We start from the raw sequence: 19,337 nt of genomic DNA, 5'->3' as shown, positions 1-19,337 counted from the left end.
ATACATATACGATTTTAATACCTGTGGCCAACCCTTTGCATGCTGTCTATCTTCACAGGCCTAAATCCCCGCAAACACATACATTCTTAGCTTTACTTATGTGTGTAGCCCGATTGAATTCACTGCTCATATGACTAAAGTTAAATATGTGCATAAGAGATTGTGGCACCAGGGCCTTAAATAGCAAGCTCTCTGGGGCAGGGATTGCACTTCCCTGTGTGTGTAGACAGAGCTTAATATATTGTGGGTGATACCAGAATACATGTAAACAATCAAACATAGAATTGTGACTGAAAACTTCAGGGAAAGTTTAGGTAGACAGAACAGAAATCTGGCCAAATCACATGGACAGATTCTACACTACAAAGCACTCATGAAGCTTCATACTGACCCCTCAACACACACAAGCAGAAGTTAATATCAGAATGAATTTTGCATTATGGTTCAGAGGTCTAGTAAATAAACTACAGATTATGGTGACATATGGTGCTCCAATACAAGAACTGAAATAAGTGTTCCCCCAGCTGCTTTTAGATTTAAGAAATTCCAAATGATCAAACGGAACATTTTAAAGTCAGCATAAATTATGTGCTATAAATTTTTACTTTTTCCGTTTTCTGGCGTAAATGTAATGCTGCCAAACCATGGAGAACGAAATCCTCATGAAATCCAGAGAAAAGACACAGCATATGCAATGGCAATGAAAACTTCCCCCCTCCACAATGTGCTTTAACACTTAACATGACCACCTCCAGGGGTCAGAGTAGTTCTGTCTCCAAGTCCATTCTACTCCTGGCCTCTTAAGACTGCAAAGGGTGCCAGTAGTGATGGAGTTTTTTTGTAACGTTCCCAGAGAAAAGGTTAAAGAGTTATAAATTTGGTCATTACCAACTTGGTCTGTAACTGGCAACCTTGTTAGGACATTCTGTTTTCAAATATGAGTGGGCTGGAACAATCTGTATTCCTTTTAAGAACATAATATATTAGATTCTTGCACCTCGTCCCTATCATGGAAACATGACTGCTAGAGAAACTAATTCAAAAACTTACCCAGTTGGGATTTCAGTGCCATACTCCGCGAAGCCAAGCGCCCCATCAACCTGGACACAAGAAGCTGCAAATCCAAGCCCCAAGTAACTGCGACATCGTGTAGGCCATAAGCAGTGATGGAGAACTTGTAGCCCCACTCATTATTACTGCTGTCAGAGTGAAAGAGAAACTGCAGCCGTGGGCCAGCCTGAAAGGTCACTTTCTACAGAGCAACAAAACAATCATTTTGCCAAATGTACATGACAGGAAGACATTTTGGGGTCATGAATTTCCTTCAGCAATTGTGTTTGTCAATATTCTCATGTTTTCTCTGTAATATGCGCTAGCACCCCATCAGATGACTCAAAAGCCTACAGCAATTAAAGTTTCAACTTTCTATTCACAAGAATAATTGAAAGTTTCAGCCCACAAAACAGCTTTTGATGTTAAAAAAATATAATGGCAGAGAAAGATTACACTGGGGTAGCTATGAAGTGGTCACAAGAAAATAATAAATGAATTCAACTTGCCATCTCAAGATTTATTTAAAATTAATGAGGTACAAGGGGATCAGAAAACAATTTCAACTGTATGTTTAACAGTGATACATGGTTTTCTACATACTAATCATACTAATACTGGAAAGGACCTTCTGGGTCATTCATTCTATTCATTTGCATCACTGTGGAATTACAGGATTTCCCATCACCACCACCCCCCTCCCTCTGAGAATTAGAGGTAGGTGTGGGCACACACCCACACCAAAGATAAGAAGTTATCAGATTACAAGGTCTCTGCAGAACCTCTTACCTATGACGCTAAAACACCACAGAGTTCCAGGATACCCTAATATTAACATATGTTTATTTTGCACAATATTTTAAAGTCACTCACCTTGGGCCACTTCTCAGTGCCAACCTTTGTATCATAACGAGTTTTTGCACCTCTGGCATCAGTAAACTCCAGGTAATCATATCTGTGGAGAGTGCAACTCATTACTTACTCATTTTTATTTTTAAAATTTTTGGGCTAGTTTACTTTGGAATTTCTCATACTTCCCTAACCACCCCACTCTGGAGACTCAGCAATGTAGACACATTCCCTTCAGAGACATTTACTGCTTTAGAAGATTATATAAACATTTCATTACTTCATACAGCACATACGGTCATTTCTACAACAGAGCTCCCTGATCCTTAATATCAAGTTAAAATATTAAGCATTTCTAAGTGGCAAGCCCGAAAGAAACAGAGGTAACTTACAGAAAGGACTGAACTTTGGCATAGTTGTGCTCAAGTAAGGTAAAGTGAATGCTGGGAACATGCAATGATAGCCACAGGTTTTTCAAGCGCTAATACCAGATCAATCAACGGAAAGCACAGTTCCACTGTCTGAGGGAGCAGAGCCTTGACACTCAGGGCCTGTGCAAAGAGTTTGCCTGCACCCTTTCAAGTCGGAGCTCAGCTGCATCAAGAATCTTTAAGCACTGGTGCAAAGAAGAGTACAGGGTGGGTCGTGCATGCTGAGGGAGAAGTTGGTGCAGTAGGTAATGATTCTCTGCACACAGTGCAGGATTTGCCCCTTTGTGAATAGTTTTTGGAGTCAGAGATGGCACACTATTAAGTTACCTCCTTTCTGTTTCACATTTTTCATCAAATTCCACCTCAAAGTAAGTTGCCCCAGGACAAAGGAAGACGGAGACCTCATGGCAATTATTTTCATAGTTGTGAGGAGATTCCATTGTCCATGTTCGCAGCACCACGGGTTGTTCTTGCTGCCAGCTTTCCATGGCCACCTGTATAATTAAATACAACAACTTGCATCTTACAGGGTACAAATGCAAAGCATTCAGTAGGAGGATTACAGCACTACATTATTTCACACTTGAGTCCATGGCTTAAAGTAGCCATATACACACATACATGTACCATAAGCACTTATCCCTCTACTTACATCACTATAAAGAATGACGCTAAATAAGACTATGAAGCATGTAGTAGAATTTTATTAACTTTTTATTTTTCCTCTTTTATCTCTCTCCTGTCTTCAATCCTTCTCCACTGTCCTATGTATTTTACAGGCTCATCATCTCAGTGTCATCATCTACTTATCTCTCCTCCTCCCATACCCAGGCTCTCAAGAAACCTTATCTTCCCTTCCTTTTTATCACCTCCAAAACCCAGTCTTTCCTATCTATTCAAACTACCAGAACCCTCATACAAGCTTTGGTTAACTATAAATCATCTCTTCTCTGGACTCCCAGTCACTCATCTCTTCCAGAATCAGTCTATACAGAATGCTGACACTGAAACAATCTTCCTCTGTTGCCATATCAATTGCATCACTACTCCTCAAAATCTTTCACCACCTTGTTTAACTAAATCACGTGCAAGCTCTTCATTCCCACCTTCAGAACAAAAGCATATTTTCACCCTTAAATATATTTTTGCTCTTATTTTTCCTCTTACTCTCCTCCAACTCCATCCCTTGCAGTCCACTCTCCCCTTCCCTTTCTCCACTTTCATAAACTCACATACCGCAATGACTGGTGTGGTATAAGAACCAGAACAGATATACATTTCCCACTCTTGGCTCTGCGTTTCATCATGCAGCTCCATATACTTGGAAGTAGGGTCCCAACCTTGTTTCAAACTTTACAGTAACCTTTAAAAAACTTCCACTCTCTCCTTTAAACCAATGTATCCCATTAATTTTCCCAACATAGAGCTATGTGTTATATTGTAAGCTCCCAGGACAAGGGTCCTCTCTTTTGTTATATATTTATGATGCAATCCACAGTATTAATTCACATTAACTTCTTAATCTAGGAAGCGATTCTATTTTTATCACATTGTGACTGACTTAAATTCTAAGTCAGTGGTTCTCAACCAGGGATATGCATACCCCTGGGGGCACACAGAGGTCTTCCAGGGAGTACATAAACTCATCTAAATAGCTACCTAGTTTTACAACAGGTTACATAAAAAGCACTAGCAAAGTCAGTACAAAGTAAAATTTCATACAGAGTGACTTGTTTTATACTGTTCTATATACTATATTCTGAAATTTAAGTACAGTATTTATATTCCAATCAATTTATTTTATAATTATATGGCAAAAATGAGAAAGTAAGCAATTCTTCAGTAATAGTGAGCTGTGACACTTTTGTATTTTTATGTCTGATTTTGTAAGCAAGTAGTTTTTAAGTGAGGTGAAACTTGAGGTACACAAGACAAATCAGACTCCTGAAAGGGGTGCAATAGTCTGCAAAAGGTTGAGAACCACTGAACTAAGTGACCATAGCATTTTCATTTGATCTACAACACATTTTACGTAAGTAAATGTGATCTTTTGAAATAAGGTGATGTGAATGCATAGTCCCTTTAAGGGTAGTATGTTCTGAACAATTTTCTTACGTAACCTGGTTGCATACTTGTAGATGTGACTTCTCAGCGAAAAAACTGCTCAAAAATCACTTTAGAGAGATCCTGAAGGGACAGGAGCTCATCGGATACACTGATGGTGGGCAAAGGAGATTCAGAATTCAAAAGGTTACAGAGAATCAGAGGTGTAAAGTATCTATATCTATCTTAGGCTACCTTATTAAGACTTTCTCCAGGTTCACTACAAAGGTTCTTCAGCAGTTGTGTCAGGGTACTGAAACCCTGAAGTAGGGTACAGTGTGGAATGTCTAAAGTGCAGAAATCCAACAAGAAAGTCACCTAAGGGGGGGGAGAGGGGAAAAAAACAAACAACCTAAAAGTTACAAAGCCTTCTTAAATATATTCACATAGAAGGAAAACGGTAGGACATTCCAGTCATTCACCTACCAGTTGACGGGTTGCCATGGCAAAAACAGAGTTACTTAATTTTTCTACTATATATTTTCCATTGTATTGGGACAAAAGTGATTCTAAAATTGTTCTGATATTTGACAGGAACTGGCCCACATCTAAAAAAGAAAGAGAAAAACATTAGGTAATAGAAAGTTAGCCAAATGGAGGATTCACTACTGGAGTCTGTGTTTTTACTGTGCAGCTCTAGTGGGGTTGATGTTGTGCAAAATAGAGAAAGACGGGTGTTGCCCCAAAACAAGGCAGTTGGGACACAATTTTATGCACGTATCCACTGCTGGCAATAGGACACTCTGTCACTAACACCACCAAAAGCACAATTCATAGAGAAGCTAGCACTGTAATCAAACTACATCTCCTTGAGCTAAAACCCCTGTTTCAATAACCCTACTCTGATTTCCTGGATTATTGTTACACTAAGGAATGAAACATGAATTATGAGCAAGGCCAGCAACTTTTAGGTATTCAGTCAGTCAATCTAAAGTGTTCAGTTAACTAGTATAAAAATAAAAACTATAGAATATAATCCAGGTTTGAATTTAGAAATAGCTCAACATTACAAAATACAAATTTAATACCACTCAACCATTACATTTATGGCCCAAGTAATTATTCAAGTAACTTTGGGATCCTGTGCTGAGACAAAGCATGCTATGGTGATATGCGCCTGAAAAATACCTACATTAATAGGTCGTACTACAGACAAAATGAGTTCAGCTTTTCTTGTGATTACCCAGATCTACCAAAACCACATGCTGCCTCAGCCAGGGGGGATATTACTTTTGAGGGAGATGGAGGGAAGATGCCCTAATAACGGACAACTAAAGAAAAATATCGAAAATGGAAGCCTGTAACTAAATTTTGTTTCTTCATAGGTTCAATAGCCAGTGAAATTTTTGGTTCAAATTAGTTTCTCATGCATAACAATAATCCAACAACTTTAACCATAGTGATTACTGTAAATTGGTCCAGACGGCTCTGGGCCAATTTTGAAATTTGTTCGGAGCACTAGAATTATAAGGATGCTTCAGATACCATGATAAGTGTCTGGAGATAAAAATGCTAATCAGCTTCTTGAGATCATATTTTAAAGTCATGTAATATTGTGTACACTAGGCACTGACTCCACTCTGGAACTTACATTTTTTAAGTATTTCTATGGCAAGACTCTTGGCTGTATTATCATTGCCCTTAAGTTGTATGTAGCACCATGAAAGGAGGCTTCCCTGTACAGACCAGAATAAGGATGACAGTACTGTGCCACTCTCCTTCTGGGCAACATCCAGCATCATCATTTCACACTGAAAAGCAATAATACAACAATGATATCCCATGCACTGCAGTGTGACAGATTATGCGATACACCACCCTCCTCCCCACCGCACACCACCAGCCACAAAAAAAGATGAAAAGCAAGAGACCAGTCATATATGAACTGCTAGTGATTAAAAAAATTCATAAAGAAGCAATATTTGAAAGCTGTTTCAGTAACTCAGTAAGATGAACGGCAAACAGGTCTAAGTCATTACAACTACATTGGGGGCAATCAATTAAGGCTTTCAGCACATTCTGTAACATAGGCTAATTATTTTCACATGTGAAAAGTCCTTACTTTCCCAAGCACAAGTCTTTACCCTATGGTACCATGAATGGTTCCCACCCTTCAATCTGGTTTAATTAGCTCAATTCTTTTACAGCTTCAAGGCAGTTACTATGGAACTCTATGGAAAAACTCCCTAAGGCAACCTATTCAGTATGTTGCCTTGCTTCTTAATATTAAAACGTTGTTACTGCTTAACATATAATATTTAAATTAGTGGGGGCCCGATCCTACAATCATACATAATTAATTTTACTCATATGAATAGTCCTGTTAACTACTGGCTTCAAGCTCTTCATGTGCAACATGCCTTTGAGAGCATACCACATACTTTAGAAAAGGAGAAGTGAGAATAGACAATCTCAAAAGATAGCTACCTCTCTCGCCGCCACCAACAGAAGGGTATCCATGACTGACAGCACTTGGCTGATGTCAAAGTCCTCAGAAACTTCCTTATCTGGCAACAATAAAAGTCCACCTGGATCCTGATCACTGCAAAAAATAGAGCTTACTGAGTAACAGCTAATGACAGAAGTCTGAAACAGATGCCCTGTTGTGATGATAATCTGCAGAGATCATTTGCACATCATTTCTGAAGGAAAAATCAAGTGTTCTATAAAATACCTCCACACTGATAAATTTAAAGATATAAACAATACCAACTGTTTCCAAGGACAACAGTAGTTTGAAAAAAATTGATCAAGGATAAAACAGTAAACAATGCTGCTCAGAGACTCTGGGCAATATACCATAACCTCAGTAATTATTTTTACCCTTGGGCAATCTTTTGTTATTGCCTTTTGAGCCAGTCAATATTAGTAAGATGTATAGATTTTTATTCTCTGAAAGAGAAAGTGCATTAACAATTTTGCTGACTTGCATCTCTTTTTTCAGAAGAATGTGGAATTATTGAAAAGGATCAGTAGAATGAAGATAATCAGAGAAAAAAAGTTCTTTTTCAATATCAAAGAGCCTTACCTGAAGTATATACACAGGGATTTGAAGGTGAGATGCACTGATTGCTTATGTTCCTGCTCTGTGATGTTTTTCTAAGAAATGGAAGAGGTTTATGTTTAAAAAACCGTTTTTTATAATAGCAAAGAATTACAAAGAATGACAGGACCAGGAAATACTTTTTGTGGACTACAGAAGGATTAGTATTTACACAACTCCAAGAGATGTTTGGTCTGCATTTTCATTATGAAAAATACCCATTTTCTGAGCTTTATCCTTGGTTTGTAAAAATGTTTTAAACAAAATTCAGTCACCATTGAAATTGGATCTGTAAGTTCTCTGCCACTAAGCAAATCTTGATTTTAAAATGGCATTTAAATCACTTTTCCTCGCATCTCCTAATTGTGTCTTTTCTAAATGCTACTGTGCTTACCCAAAATTTTATTTTTATACTATAAATGTAGTATCCCATCACACATAAGAAATCCTACAGATCCATATGCACATGCAAGAGTTAAAAAAAACACAGCACGTGAATTTTATACTGTCAGTATTCCAATAGGTGCTAAATCATGAGGAAAAATAGGACATAAAATATTTTAACAGTCTTCTTTTAAGTTCTCACACAGACTTGGACACTAGAACATATGTAAAGTCACTGCATCCTGTGCCTCTGGTTTCCTCCTATATAAAATAGGGGTTATTATATGTACAAGGTTTATTTGTAAAGTGAGCAGAGCCTATCACTTAAAGACCACGAATATGTAACTTCACAAAGCCATGTTCCCTGGTTAATTTTTGAGACTATAAGAGAGCCTTCCTTTGACAGCTGACATTCTAAGACAGACCATCTGAACTGAAACTACTACTTTATGGAAAGGTAAAGGCAAGCTCTCCTCATCTGGAAGGAAGTGATTGTGGAGAAAAAGAGAGGAATAAACAGATACCTGCTTTCTTTTCTGCATGAAGATAAGATACCTTAGAAAATAATTCTAACAAAACCAAAAGCAATCATTTCTCATTGCATGGTTTACCATCATGGCGAAGAGCTGGTCCTGTCTGGTCTGTCTATCTGGGAAAAAGATAGCTGCTCCGTTGAGCAATGTGTTCTTAACTTCCTGCTTTAGCGTTGTCATGGGTGTGAAGTTGCTATCACTCATGTCCACTACTGTTCATAAAAAAAAGGAAACTGTGTTACAATTTCAAATCAGTAACCAAGTATATATCTTTAATACACTATACAATTTCATTTCTTTTCCATGACACTAGTCTTTCCAAAGCACATAAAATACTCATCACACATACACACACGTAAGGATTGATCTTCAAGAACATTAATCTTGCAACATGCTGGGATGTAAATTTACATTGAGGTAGTCTGCTGCACAACAACTGTCCATATGGACCCTGTTAACATGCTCTAACAGTTCCTTAGTCCACTCTGATCTACCCCACTTTGATAAGGGAGTAGGATCAAAAGGCGCAGTGAGGAACTATTAGTGTGTATCAGCAGAGTCCACATGGACAGCACACTCAAAAAGGACAGATTTCAACCCAGCTTACTGCAAACTAAATGTTACTTAAGGCTTGTCTACACAAACATGTGAGAAAGCCTTTTGAATTCGAGCAAGAAAGATCTTATGACGAGAAGACCTCTGATTCAAATGACTTGATTCACTTCAGGACCTTCAATGTTATATTTATTTATAAGACCAACTATCAAAACTGGGGGGGGGGGGGGACTTCCGAAACGTACCACACTCAGTACAAAGTCATTCATCTATTCCTTGGTTTTCATAATTTCTTACTACGTATACTAGTTACTGAAAACATTGTTCTTAAATATATAAGGCAAAATACTGGCTCCAAAGAAATCTATGATAATATTCCCATCGACTTCAATGAGGCCAGGATTTCACTTGTACTTTTCCGACCATGTGGATTCATTCTAGCACAGTGATGAGGTTAGAAACACTCAATATAAACCAATCTAATCCTTCTACTTATTCCAATACTGAAGTCAAAGGACCAAATTCTCCACTGGTGCAAGTAGATACAGCTCCACTGAAATAAAATTTGCCATTGCAACCACTTTCAGGCAACATATTAACAGGACAGATTCAAGATCACTTCTTCAGAGGCTCAAAGAAAGTACAGAAGCAAGCTCTCAGCTAAACCCATTGATCTAAAATAGCAATAAAGCACAACAATCTGAAACAGCAGCTGGCTTGGGTTTTGGAAAATTCTTTTTCCAAGTTCACACTAGTATAAACTCCTTCTTTAAAACAAAACAATAATAACAAAGTTAGTAAGTGACAGCATAATATTAACGAACCTTCACACAAATGCTTGTAGAGCTGTACTGCAGCTTCTGTTTGGCCAGAAGTTTTGCTTTGAGAAACTTCCTGAGATTTAATAGATTTATTGTTTCCAGTAAGTACAGAGAAGCAGCTTTGAAGAAGCTGCAGTAGCACAGTCTGGGCAGAGAGACACTCTTCCCTTGGGCTAAAAGGAAAACAAAAAAACAAACAGGAGTAAAATCTTCACAGGAAGAGCTCATTTCCAGCACACAGTGCTATGCTAAAGCAAGCATCACTGTCTCTATTCTAGGAGACACTGACACTAAGACAGGGGTGGGCAAACTTTTTGGCCCGAGCGCCACATCGGGGTGCAAAACGGTATGGAGAGCCAGGTAGGGAAGGCTGTGCCTCCCCAAACAGCCTGGCCCCTGCCCCCTATCCGCCCCCTCCCACTTCCTGCCCCTTGACTGCCCCCCTCAGAACCCCTGACCCATCCAACCCCCCTGCTCCCGGGACCCTCTGCCCCTAACCCCCCCGCGCCCCTGCTCCCTGTCCCCTGACTGCCCCGACCCTTATCCACGCCCCCCCCCGCGCCCCTGCTCCCTGTCCCCTGACTGCCCCGACCCCCGTCCCATCCACACTCCCTCCCCCCCACCGCTCCCTCCCGGGACCCCCATCCCATCCAACCTCCCCCCCCACCGCTCCCTCCCAGGACCCCCGTCCCTAACTACCTCCCCCCCAGGACCCCACCTCCTATCCAACCCCCCCTGCTTCCTGTTCCCACCCGACCCCCTGGGACCCCACCCCAGTCCCCATGCTCTCTCTCCTGACACCCCCCCCGAACCTCTGCCCCATCCAAATCGCCCCCTGTCCTCAGACTGCCCCCCGGGACCTCCTGCCCCTTATCCGACCCACCCTCCCCACCACCCCCTTACCATGCTGCTCAGAGCCGCAGGACAGGCTTATTGGATAGCCTGGGAGGTGGGCGGGCACGCACAAGCCATGCTGCCTGCGCAGCAACAACATAACTGCAGGGGAGGGGCCGGGGACCAGCCTCCCCGGCTGGGAGCTCAGGGGCCGGGCAGGACGGTCCTGCAGGCCAGATGTGGCCCACAGGCCGTAGTTTGCCCACCTCTGCACTAAGAGATCCTCTGAGTAAAGAAAACACAGCCCAGAACTCAAAAAGAACAAACCCTAACACCTAAACAGGAATCAAACTCACTGTACCGGAACTTAAAGGTTACAAACATCATTAATGTTATATCTAAAAAAAACCAGACGACAAAACAGAGAGAAAGGAAAATATCGACTACTTCAGCTTAATGGCAGAAAACATCAGCTGAATAAAATGCACTTTTTGTAAACATATTTATGGCTAACTTTGTGATGGAGGAGGGCCCTACTTTTGGTGTAGTTTATTGTAAAAATTCCAGAAAAGCTGCAAGTCAAGGCCTGTGAAGTCCAAGAATGATCTGTACTTTAATCCACTTTCTTTTTGATGAACCTAAAAGAGGCAAAGAACATATAGGATTGAAGAATTCACTCTACACAATGCATGTTTACAAAAACACAGTGAAAACTGCAACATATGGGAGTATGAAAGAAATATCAAGCTGCATCTGAAATGCCACTGCAGCTCAGGACACAACATGGTCAGGCTCCCATTAGGATGAACCAACTAGATCTTCTTTTTGTTGTGTCAGACTAACAATTTTCACTTCCTTTTGTACGTTTCAACTTTCTCACAGACCTATCTCACTCAAATAGTGGAGAACAAGTTCTAGTCTATACACCTGTTCTAATCCTCCTGTATGCTTCCGAGAGATGCAGCAGGGCTATTTAAAAGGATGCACAACTTTTATATATGTTGCATTAATCACACTAAGCACTTTATCATAATGTGTGAGATATGGAAATGCAGTTCAGTTCTGGTTTCCCTAAAGAAGACATATTCCTAACTTAAAGTGCCCTCTTAGAAGGCATCATAGTATACTAAAAGTCATTTTCCAGACACTTCAAGTTTCATGACTTGCATATTATTACCACTGAATGTAGTTACAGCTTGCTTCTTTGGCCACTACATTATTTTATAATGCCTCTTAGGTTCATCTTTAGTGTACCACCATTTATTTTTGTAACATGACCACATGCTTTAAAGAAGTAAACAAATGTGGAGAGAAACATACCAGGTCCTGTGCAACTTGTTGGATGAAATGAAGCGTCTTCAGGAGAAGGGTTGTTCCACAAATGCCATCATCTGTTGCTTTGCATTTCAGACAGTTCATGCTTCTGTTGGGCTCCCCTACCACAGGCCGAAGATACCCCAGAACATTCAGGCCTTGAACTCCTAGGCGCTCTGCTGTGTCTTGCCTTGTGCACAAGAACTTCACCATTAAATACTGGATAGAGACATAAAAATAGCACAAGTGCTGTTCATAAATCCTGATTTCAAGAGTCTCACATCTTGTGCAGGTTATGTGTATTTTCCTTCATACTTTGCTTGCCCATGCAGCACCGCTTCATTATTAAAGGTCAACATTAGCAAAATCCACAGTTAGAACAGCATTACAGAATACCAAGGTTTTATATGAGCTACATACTAGGAGGTTCTGTGACTGCCATGTTCACCTGCAAACTCAGTCGTTTCATTACCAATCTAACTCATTTTGTAAACCGTGTTCTATTTCTTAATCTTATAGCGCCAGGTTTCCTTGCAAGTGGAAAATCATTAGCTTAATATAAAAACCAAGTAGAGGATAAACATTCAATGTAAATTATATTTATTTAATTTATATAAATAATATACACACATATACACATACACATGCACACACATTTAACTTGCAATTCTTTCCACATTAGTATAAAGAACCTGAAGCCGAGAGTATCCATTAAGGAATGCATCCCCAGAGTCCAAAAGGTATTTTTTTAATCCTGTTATCACAAAATTTGGGGAACGAATATGTACAGTACATGCATAACAGTTTAGACAGCTACTGAATAAGGAAATGGCATGTTCCGGATTCCATTATGCAATGAGGACTTTTCACTTTTGTCCCTGGGCAGGCACCTCTGGTATTTTCTCCCCCCTGGAAGAAGAGATTTGGGATCCCGAAACCAAATTAAAATTGAACCCAAAACAACTGGAAGACAACAAGTTTCACTTTTAATTGCTGCAAATTAAGATGTTGAGTAGTGCAGTACTCAATTAGTTCCATTCAAATCCATGGAATTACTCAAGGAACAAGGTGCTACTTATCATGAATAAGGGTTGCAGAATCTAGTCTTTATTCTGTAGTAATTAAAAGTGAGCAAATTAGAATACAGAAGAACTGTGATTGCACAGCTTGTTTCATGTTCTAATCATTAGGCTTACAGTGGAACTCACCCTCTTGACACAATAAAGTGAGTGGAAACTTTCTATACTTTTTAGACAGTAATGTCCATGCTAAATATATATAAACTGTGGCCTTAGCACACATGGCTTTCACTGACTTTTTAGCTCTAGTCAAGGCCTCTTCTTGGGTAACAGAAACTGGATAATTATTTAGCTGGTCTTCAAGAAAGCAGGAAGATAATCATTTCCTCATTCACACCTGAGTCAGTCTGTTCTAATTATTTCTTACTTGGGAAATTCTGCACTGCTGCATTTTGATAGCCACTTCATCCCAATCTTCTTCCACCTCAAACCAGCCAACAGGATCATCCTCTCCCAGCTCATCACATGAACAATCATTTCTTCAGATAAAAGCAGATTAACCAAAGTTATAATTAAAAAAAACATAGGGATTGCCCCACTGCTATGTTACCCAACTATTTTTACCTGTTAGAAAAATTAAAGATTCAGGAAAAGGCAGCAGAAACATTTTACATGCACAGACTCCAGCAAATGCATATCTGCCATAAATTTATTTTATTTTTAAAGTCAATAATTTTATAGCATACTTGTAGAGAAAGGCAACAATACAGCTACTAGGAATCAGCACTCTGTATAGACACAGCTTCTCAAAAACATCAAATTGAGATTTTCATTCAGACTGGGCTGATCATGATTAAGTTTTAAATGTAGACCTTTAGGTGATCAGAGGCAAGTGACTTTATTTGCAGCTACAGCAGAAGGCACAAAGAAATATTACTTAAAGACTACTTCTCCCACCTCATCCACAACTCTGAATTTCATAACAGGGTAGAAAAGGTTTGCTGCAACATTAATCTTAAAAAATTTTCATTGCCACCCTGCCCACCTTTACCTGTTTTTTAAAAATTGCCTGAATTCTTGTAGCTTCCACTTGTCATAGCTTTCAAATTTTTTAAAATGTTCCTCTGCATGAAATTTTTCTGAAGAGCTGTTATAAGCAAACACCAACCCACACTGGGCTCCAATAGCACCTTTCCGAACCTGAAAGGAGAACATAATGCTAGAGCAACACAGAGAAAATGAGGATAATGACAAAACAATGTTTCTCCTTGTAAGGAAGAGTTACTCAAATCAAACCAGAGACTGGCAAAATTGATCTGTGATTCTTTGGAATCATATTATGTATTTATTTAAAGGAACATGACACAGAAAACGGTTACCCATCTTCTCGTAACTCTTGTTCTTCGAGATGTGATGTTCATGTCCATTCCAATCAGGTGTGTGCGCACGCACATGCATGATGGCCGGAAGATTTTTCCTTAGCAGTATCCGTCAGGTCGGCCTGGGCACCCCATGGAGTCGTGCCCTTATGGCGCCTAATATACAGCCCTGCCAATCCGTCACCTGTTCAGTTCCTTCTTGCCAGCTACTCCAACAGAGGGGTAGGAGGGCGGGTATTGGAATGGACATGAACACCACATCTCGAAGAACAACAGTTACGAGAAGGTGAGTAACCGTTTTTTCTTCTTTGAGTGCTTGTTCATGTTGATTCCAATCAGGTGACTCCCAAGCAAAATTAGGAGGCGGTGTGGTAAGACCTGTCCACTGACTGGAGTACTGCTCTACCAAAGGCTGCATCATCTCTGGCCTGTCTAGTAATTCCATAGTGTGCGGCGAAAGTGTGTATCAATGACCAGGTCGCTGCCCTGCAGATTTCCTGGGTAGGGACTTGGACCAGGAAGGCTGTTGATGAAGCTTGTGCTCTTGTAGAGTGCACCATTATCGGGGGCGCTGGGATCCCTGCTAGAATGTAGCACTCGGTAATGCAGGCCACGATCCATGATGAAATGCGCTGTGCCGAAACAGGCTGGCCCTTCGTTCTGTCCAGTACTGCGACAAAAAGCTGTACCAACTTCCTGAACGGTTTCATCCTTTCTATGTAAAAGGCCAGCACTCTGAGGATGTTGTGAGCATGGAGTCTCTACTCCCTGCTACTTGCATGAGACTTGGGGTAGAACACTGGGAGGAAAAATGTCCTGGTTGATGTGGAACTGCAATACCACCTTCGGGAGGAAGGCCAGATGGGATCTGAGCTGCACCTTGCCCTTAAAAAAACACTGTGTAGGGCAGCTCTGACATTAGAGCCCTAAGCTCAGACACCCTCCGGGCTGAAGTTAATGCCACCAAGAACAGGACCTTGTAGGAGAGGTAGAGCAGGGAGCATGTTGCTAGAGGCTAAAAGGGATTTCCCATAAGCTTAGAGAGGACCAGGTTAAGGTCCCAAGCAGGAACCGGTTGGCGGATGTGTGGGTACAACCTGTCAAGGCCCTTCAGGAAGCGACTGATCAGGGGGTTAGTGAAAACTGAGCGGCCCTGTACCCCTGGGTGGAAAGCTGAGATGGCACCCAGGTGTACTCTTATAGAAGACAAGGAGAGACCTTCTTGCTTTAGGTGGAAAAGATAATCCAAAATCTGGGGCACTGAGGCTAGCGCTGGGGGAAAGTCGCGCTGAGTTGACCAGATTGAAAATATCTTCCACTTGGCCAGGTACGTGGTTTTAGTGGAGGGTTTCCTGCTTCCCAGGAGAACCTGTCTGACTTGTTCTGATTCAGCCATGGAGCCTCCATGCTGTGAGATGTAGCGACTGCAGGTTTGGGTGCTGGAGCTGCCCATGATCCTGCATGAGAAGGTCCGGGAAAAGCGGCAGGGTCGCTGAAGGCGCGGGGTGCTCTGCGTCGAGGACGACACCATCGGGTTTGGATGTCTCAAGCCCATATCAGAGTGGGGGCGCAAGGCTGCCTCCATGAGAATCACCTTCAGCCGCGGTTCCCAGTCTTTAAGTTCTCTGGCAGAACTCGTGGCAGATCTTGCAACGATCTTTCTGATCAGTCTTCTCCGGGCACCGAAGACACGATGAGTGGGGATCACTCTTAGGCATGCACTTGGCGCAAGCCACACAGTTCTTAAATCCCATGCCACGACACCGGGGCCAGAATGGGGGGAACCGCCAACAACTATGCTATACTAAACTTTAAACTGGTACTACTAACAACTAACTATAACAGAATGACAAAGAATGACAAATGACAGAATGTCAAAGAAAACTTGCTGAGCAAGAGCCAACGGAAGTTCCAGCCACTGTCCCTGGTGGTAAGAAGGAACTGAAGGGGTGGTGGGTCAGCAGGGCTATATATTAGGTGCCATAAGGGCACAACTCCAGGGGGCACCCAGGCCGACCCAACGGATGCTGCTAAGGGAAAATCTTCCAGCCATCATTTACGTACCCGCCTGATTGGAATAGACATGAACAAGCACTTGAAGAAGAAATGTTTCAGAAAGATTAAACATCTCTGAAAGAATAAGGATCAAATTCACAGCGAAGTTTCATTTTAGCCACCATCTCGCCTGGAGCCAAGCAAGAAATAATAACCTCCAACTTAACTTTGAGTCAATTTGCTTTTCTGCTGTTTTATACAAAAAGTGGTGGCAAATTTTTTTTTTTTTAAATTATAACCAGGTATCATTGCACTATAATTTTTAAACAGTTGAGATATTGGCCTCTCCTCCATCCCCAACTGATGAGAACGTATAAGCACAAGAGTCTAGTCAACCTCAATTCAGGTGGGCACTACAAAGCATGTATACATGCTTTGGTAAAGTAAGCTACAGGTTTTTTTTAAAAAGCTAATAAAAAAATTAAACAATGGAAAAGCAAGCTGTAGAAACCTCATCACAGCTTCTGTCCTGCTATGAGATTCTACCAACGTTTGGGGCATAAGATTTTAATTCCACACCAAAGTAATGTTGCTGTTTAAATACATTGCAAGCATTATACTACATGCACAAGAACTAGAAATACCTCATTGGCCTGAATAAGATATAGACAAAAGCAACATAAAATAGATGGAACGCTCTACAGAGTACACTTGTGGCAGCATTCTGTAACCAGATGAAATTTCTATTTTCCTTTTTCTGCAGTTTCCTGTGACTCATGCAAACACAAAACAAAACCCAAACTGCTGTCACTCCATGAGGAGGCTCAAATTTCTTGCAAATTAATCACAAAGCTGTACATTCAATCAAAGGTGAATAATTGTCTAAATTCCACCACCAAGAAAAAAGCATTAATCCAAGAATCTGCTCGAATAATGCAAACAAGTTCCTTACCTTTATTTTAATTTGTGTCACCTGGAATGTAGATTCAGTTCCTGCAGAAAGAATGATACTTGCTCTGGTCTTTCCAGTCTCAGTAAGGAAACCTAAAGGAACAATGAAAATAGGATGAGGTTTAGAGGACTGTCACCTTAAAGTAAATGGATACAGAATTATAATGAGAGGAGTAAAACAAAACCCAGTATTCTGTTCTATAACAAAGATTCAGCCAGTGAATGAGACTTGAGAGTCCAAATGAAATAGTAAATTATAATGCTGGCATTCGTAATTCTGCTTATAAAAGATGATGCTGTATCAAAAGGTGTCCGTACAACACAGTGTTGTGTTAGTATATCCTTCCTCAGGACCCTGTCTTCACAGCCACAGTCTCTCCTGGGACTGTACTATTAGTAACAGGAAAATTCTTACAACTGCTAAGTTTATTGAGAAGTCACTCCCATTGAATGTTACTGGGATCACTGAATGACCGTGTTTACTTATCTAAATGACAGCTTTTCTGAAGCCAGAATAACACTGTCAAGACCATTCTACCTCCTCCCTTTCCTCTTAAATGAAAGAAAAACCTCAGAAGAACATGAGCTATAAATCACTCCTTTTGTTACAATATCCTGAATTTTAATCTGTGGCATCAAGAGCAAAATACCAGGACAATGTTACCTGTTTACTTCAGCTAGAAGCTGAAGAAACAAAACTTTTCAATGCAAACACCCCCAAACTTTGACTGCAAACTACCCAAGAAAGACAAACCAATTTCCAGTGTGCATGCCACCTCTGCAATGCACAACTTACATGCCCCCCAGTATGTTGTGTGCTAAGCCCCTCAAAAGGCGTTCTAGAGAAGTGCACGTTGCTTTGACTTGCAGAGCCATTATTTACTGCCTCATTTATACTGTTATTTCTGATTTTTAAGAATATTTTGACTAAGAGACATCAACAATTAAAAGGATTGTTGACTCTTGAAAGCAAATATTCAGCCACCCAAGGATATTCTATATCATATTCTCTTCCATCCCTCCATCAGTGTTTGGGAAGCCCCTAGTGATTCAGAGCAAAATGCTGCTCTGCTGTGCACTTCTTCACACCAGCCTGCTATTCACTTTCAGCCAATGCACCAATAACCCGACCTAAGATACCAAACTTGTTTTACAAAAAGAAAAGGAATACTTGTGACGCCTCAGAGACTAACCAATTTATTTGAGCATAAGCTTTCGTGAGCTACAGCTCACTTCATCGGATGCATACTGTGGAAAATACAGAAGATGTTCTTATACATACAAACCATGAAAAAATGGGTGTTTACCACTACAAAAGGTTTTCTCTCCCCCCACCCCACTTTCCTGCTGGTAATAGCCTTTTGCACAGTATGCATCCGATGAAGTGAGCTGTAGCTCAAATAAATTGGTTAGTCTCTAAGGTGCCACAAGTACTCCTTTTCTTTTTGTAAAACAAGTTTGGTATCTTAGGTCGGGTTATTGGTGCATTGGCTGAAAGTGAATAGCAGGCTGGTGTGAAGAAGTGCACAGCAGAGCAGCATTTTGCTCTGAATCACTAGGGGCTTCCCAAACACTGATGGAGGGATGGAAGAGAATATGATATAGAATATCCTTGGGTGGCTGAATATTTGCTTTCAAGAGTCAACAATCCTTTAATTGTTGATGTCTCTTAGTCAAAATATTCTTAAAAATCAGAAATAACAGTATAAATGAGGCAGTAAATAATTACCAGCAGGAGAGCGGGGTGGGGGGAGAGAAAACCTTTTGTAGTGGTAAACGCCCACTTTTTCATGGTTTGTATGTATAAGAACATCTTCTGTATTTTCCACAGTATGCATCCGATGAAGTGAGCTGTAGCTCACGAAAGCTTATGCTCAAATAAATTGGTTAGTCTCTGAGGCGTCACAAGTACTCCTTTTCTTTTTGCGAATACAGACCAACACGGCTGTTACTCTGAAACTTGTTTTAGGAGAAGGAACAGTTCCTAAGAGAAATTCCCTGTGAGTGAGAATTACAATTTAGAAGCGCTATGTCCACCGTAGTTCCTTTTTTCTAGCTGTCAAGCAGTGTGAAAAT

The 19,337-nt window shown here is 40.7% G+C and overlaps 1 protein-coding gene across 3 annotated transcripts in view; it reads right to left on the bottom strand.

The window, feature by feature from the left end:
• ZZEF1 (zinc finger ZZ-type and EF-hand domain containing 1) overlaps nucleotides 1-19,337 on the bottom strand; it is an 82,089-nt gene that overhangs the window by 42,891 nt on the left and 19,861 nt on the right. For all 3 annotated transcript variants that reach the window (XM_077837006.1, XM_077837007.1, XM_077837008.1), the window contains exons 10-24: nucleotides 17,263-17,354; nucleotides 13,988-14,136; nucleotides 13,364-13,475; nucleotides 11,924-12,136; nucleotides 11,141-11,241; nucleotides 9,773-9,942; nucleotides 8,472-8,605; nucleotides 7,462-7,532; nucleotides 6,861-6,975; nucleotides 6,025-6,184; nucleotides 4,860-4,981; nucleotides 4,629-4,751; nucleotides 2,658-2,824; nucleotides 1,924-2,005; nucleotides 1,051-1,252 (exon numbers count right to left, since the gene is read on the bottom strand). In XM_077837006.1, coding sequence (XP_077693132.1) covers nucleotides 1,051-1,252; nucleotides 1,924-2,005; nucleotides 2,658-2,824; nucleotides 4,629-4,751; nucleotides 4,860-4,981; nucleotides 6,025-6,184; nucleotides 6,861-6,975; nucleotides 7,462-7,532; nucleotides 8,472-8,605; nucleotides 9,773-9,942; nucleotides 11,141-11,241; nucleotides 11,924-12,136; nucleotides 13,364-13,475; nucleotides 13,988-14,136; nucleotides 17,263-17,354 — 2,013 coding nt within the window. The remainder of the gene's footprint in view (nucleotides 1-1,050; nucleotides 1,253-1,923; nucleotides 2,006-2,657; nucleotides 2,825-4,628; nucleotides 4,752-4,859; nucleotides 4,982-6,024; nucleotides 6,185-6,860; nucleotides 6,976-7,461; nucleotides 7,533-8,471; nucleotides 8,606-9,772; nucleotides 9,943-11,140; nucleotides 11,242-11,923; nucleotides 12,137-13,363; nucleotides 13,476-13,987; nucleotides 14,137-17,262; nucleotides 17,355-19,337) is intronic.

Source organism: Eretmochelys imbricata, chromosome 17 (assembly GCF_965152235.1).
Source record: "Eretmochelys imbricata isolate rEreImb1 chromosome 17, rEreImb1.hap1, whole genome shotgun sequence".
NCBI lineage: Eukaryota > Metazoa > Chordata > Testudines > Cheloniidae > Eretmochelys > Eretmochelys imbricata.
The sequence above is the reverse complement of the archived record's forward strand: the minus strand, read 5'-3'. Positions and strand labels throughout refer to the sequence as shown.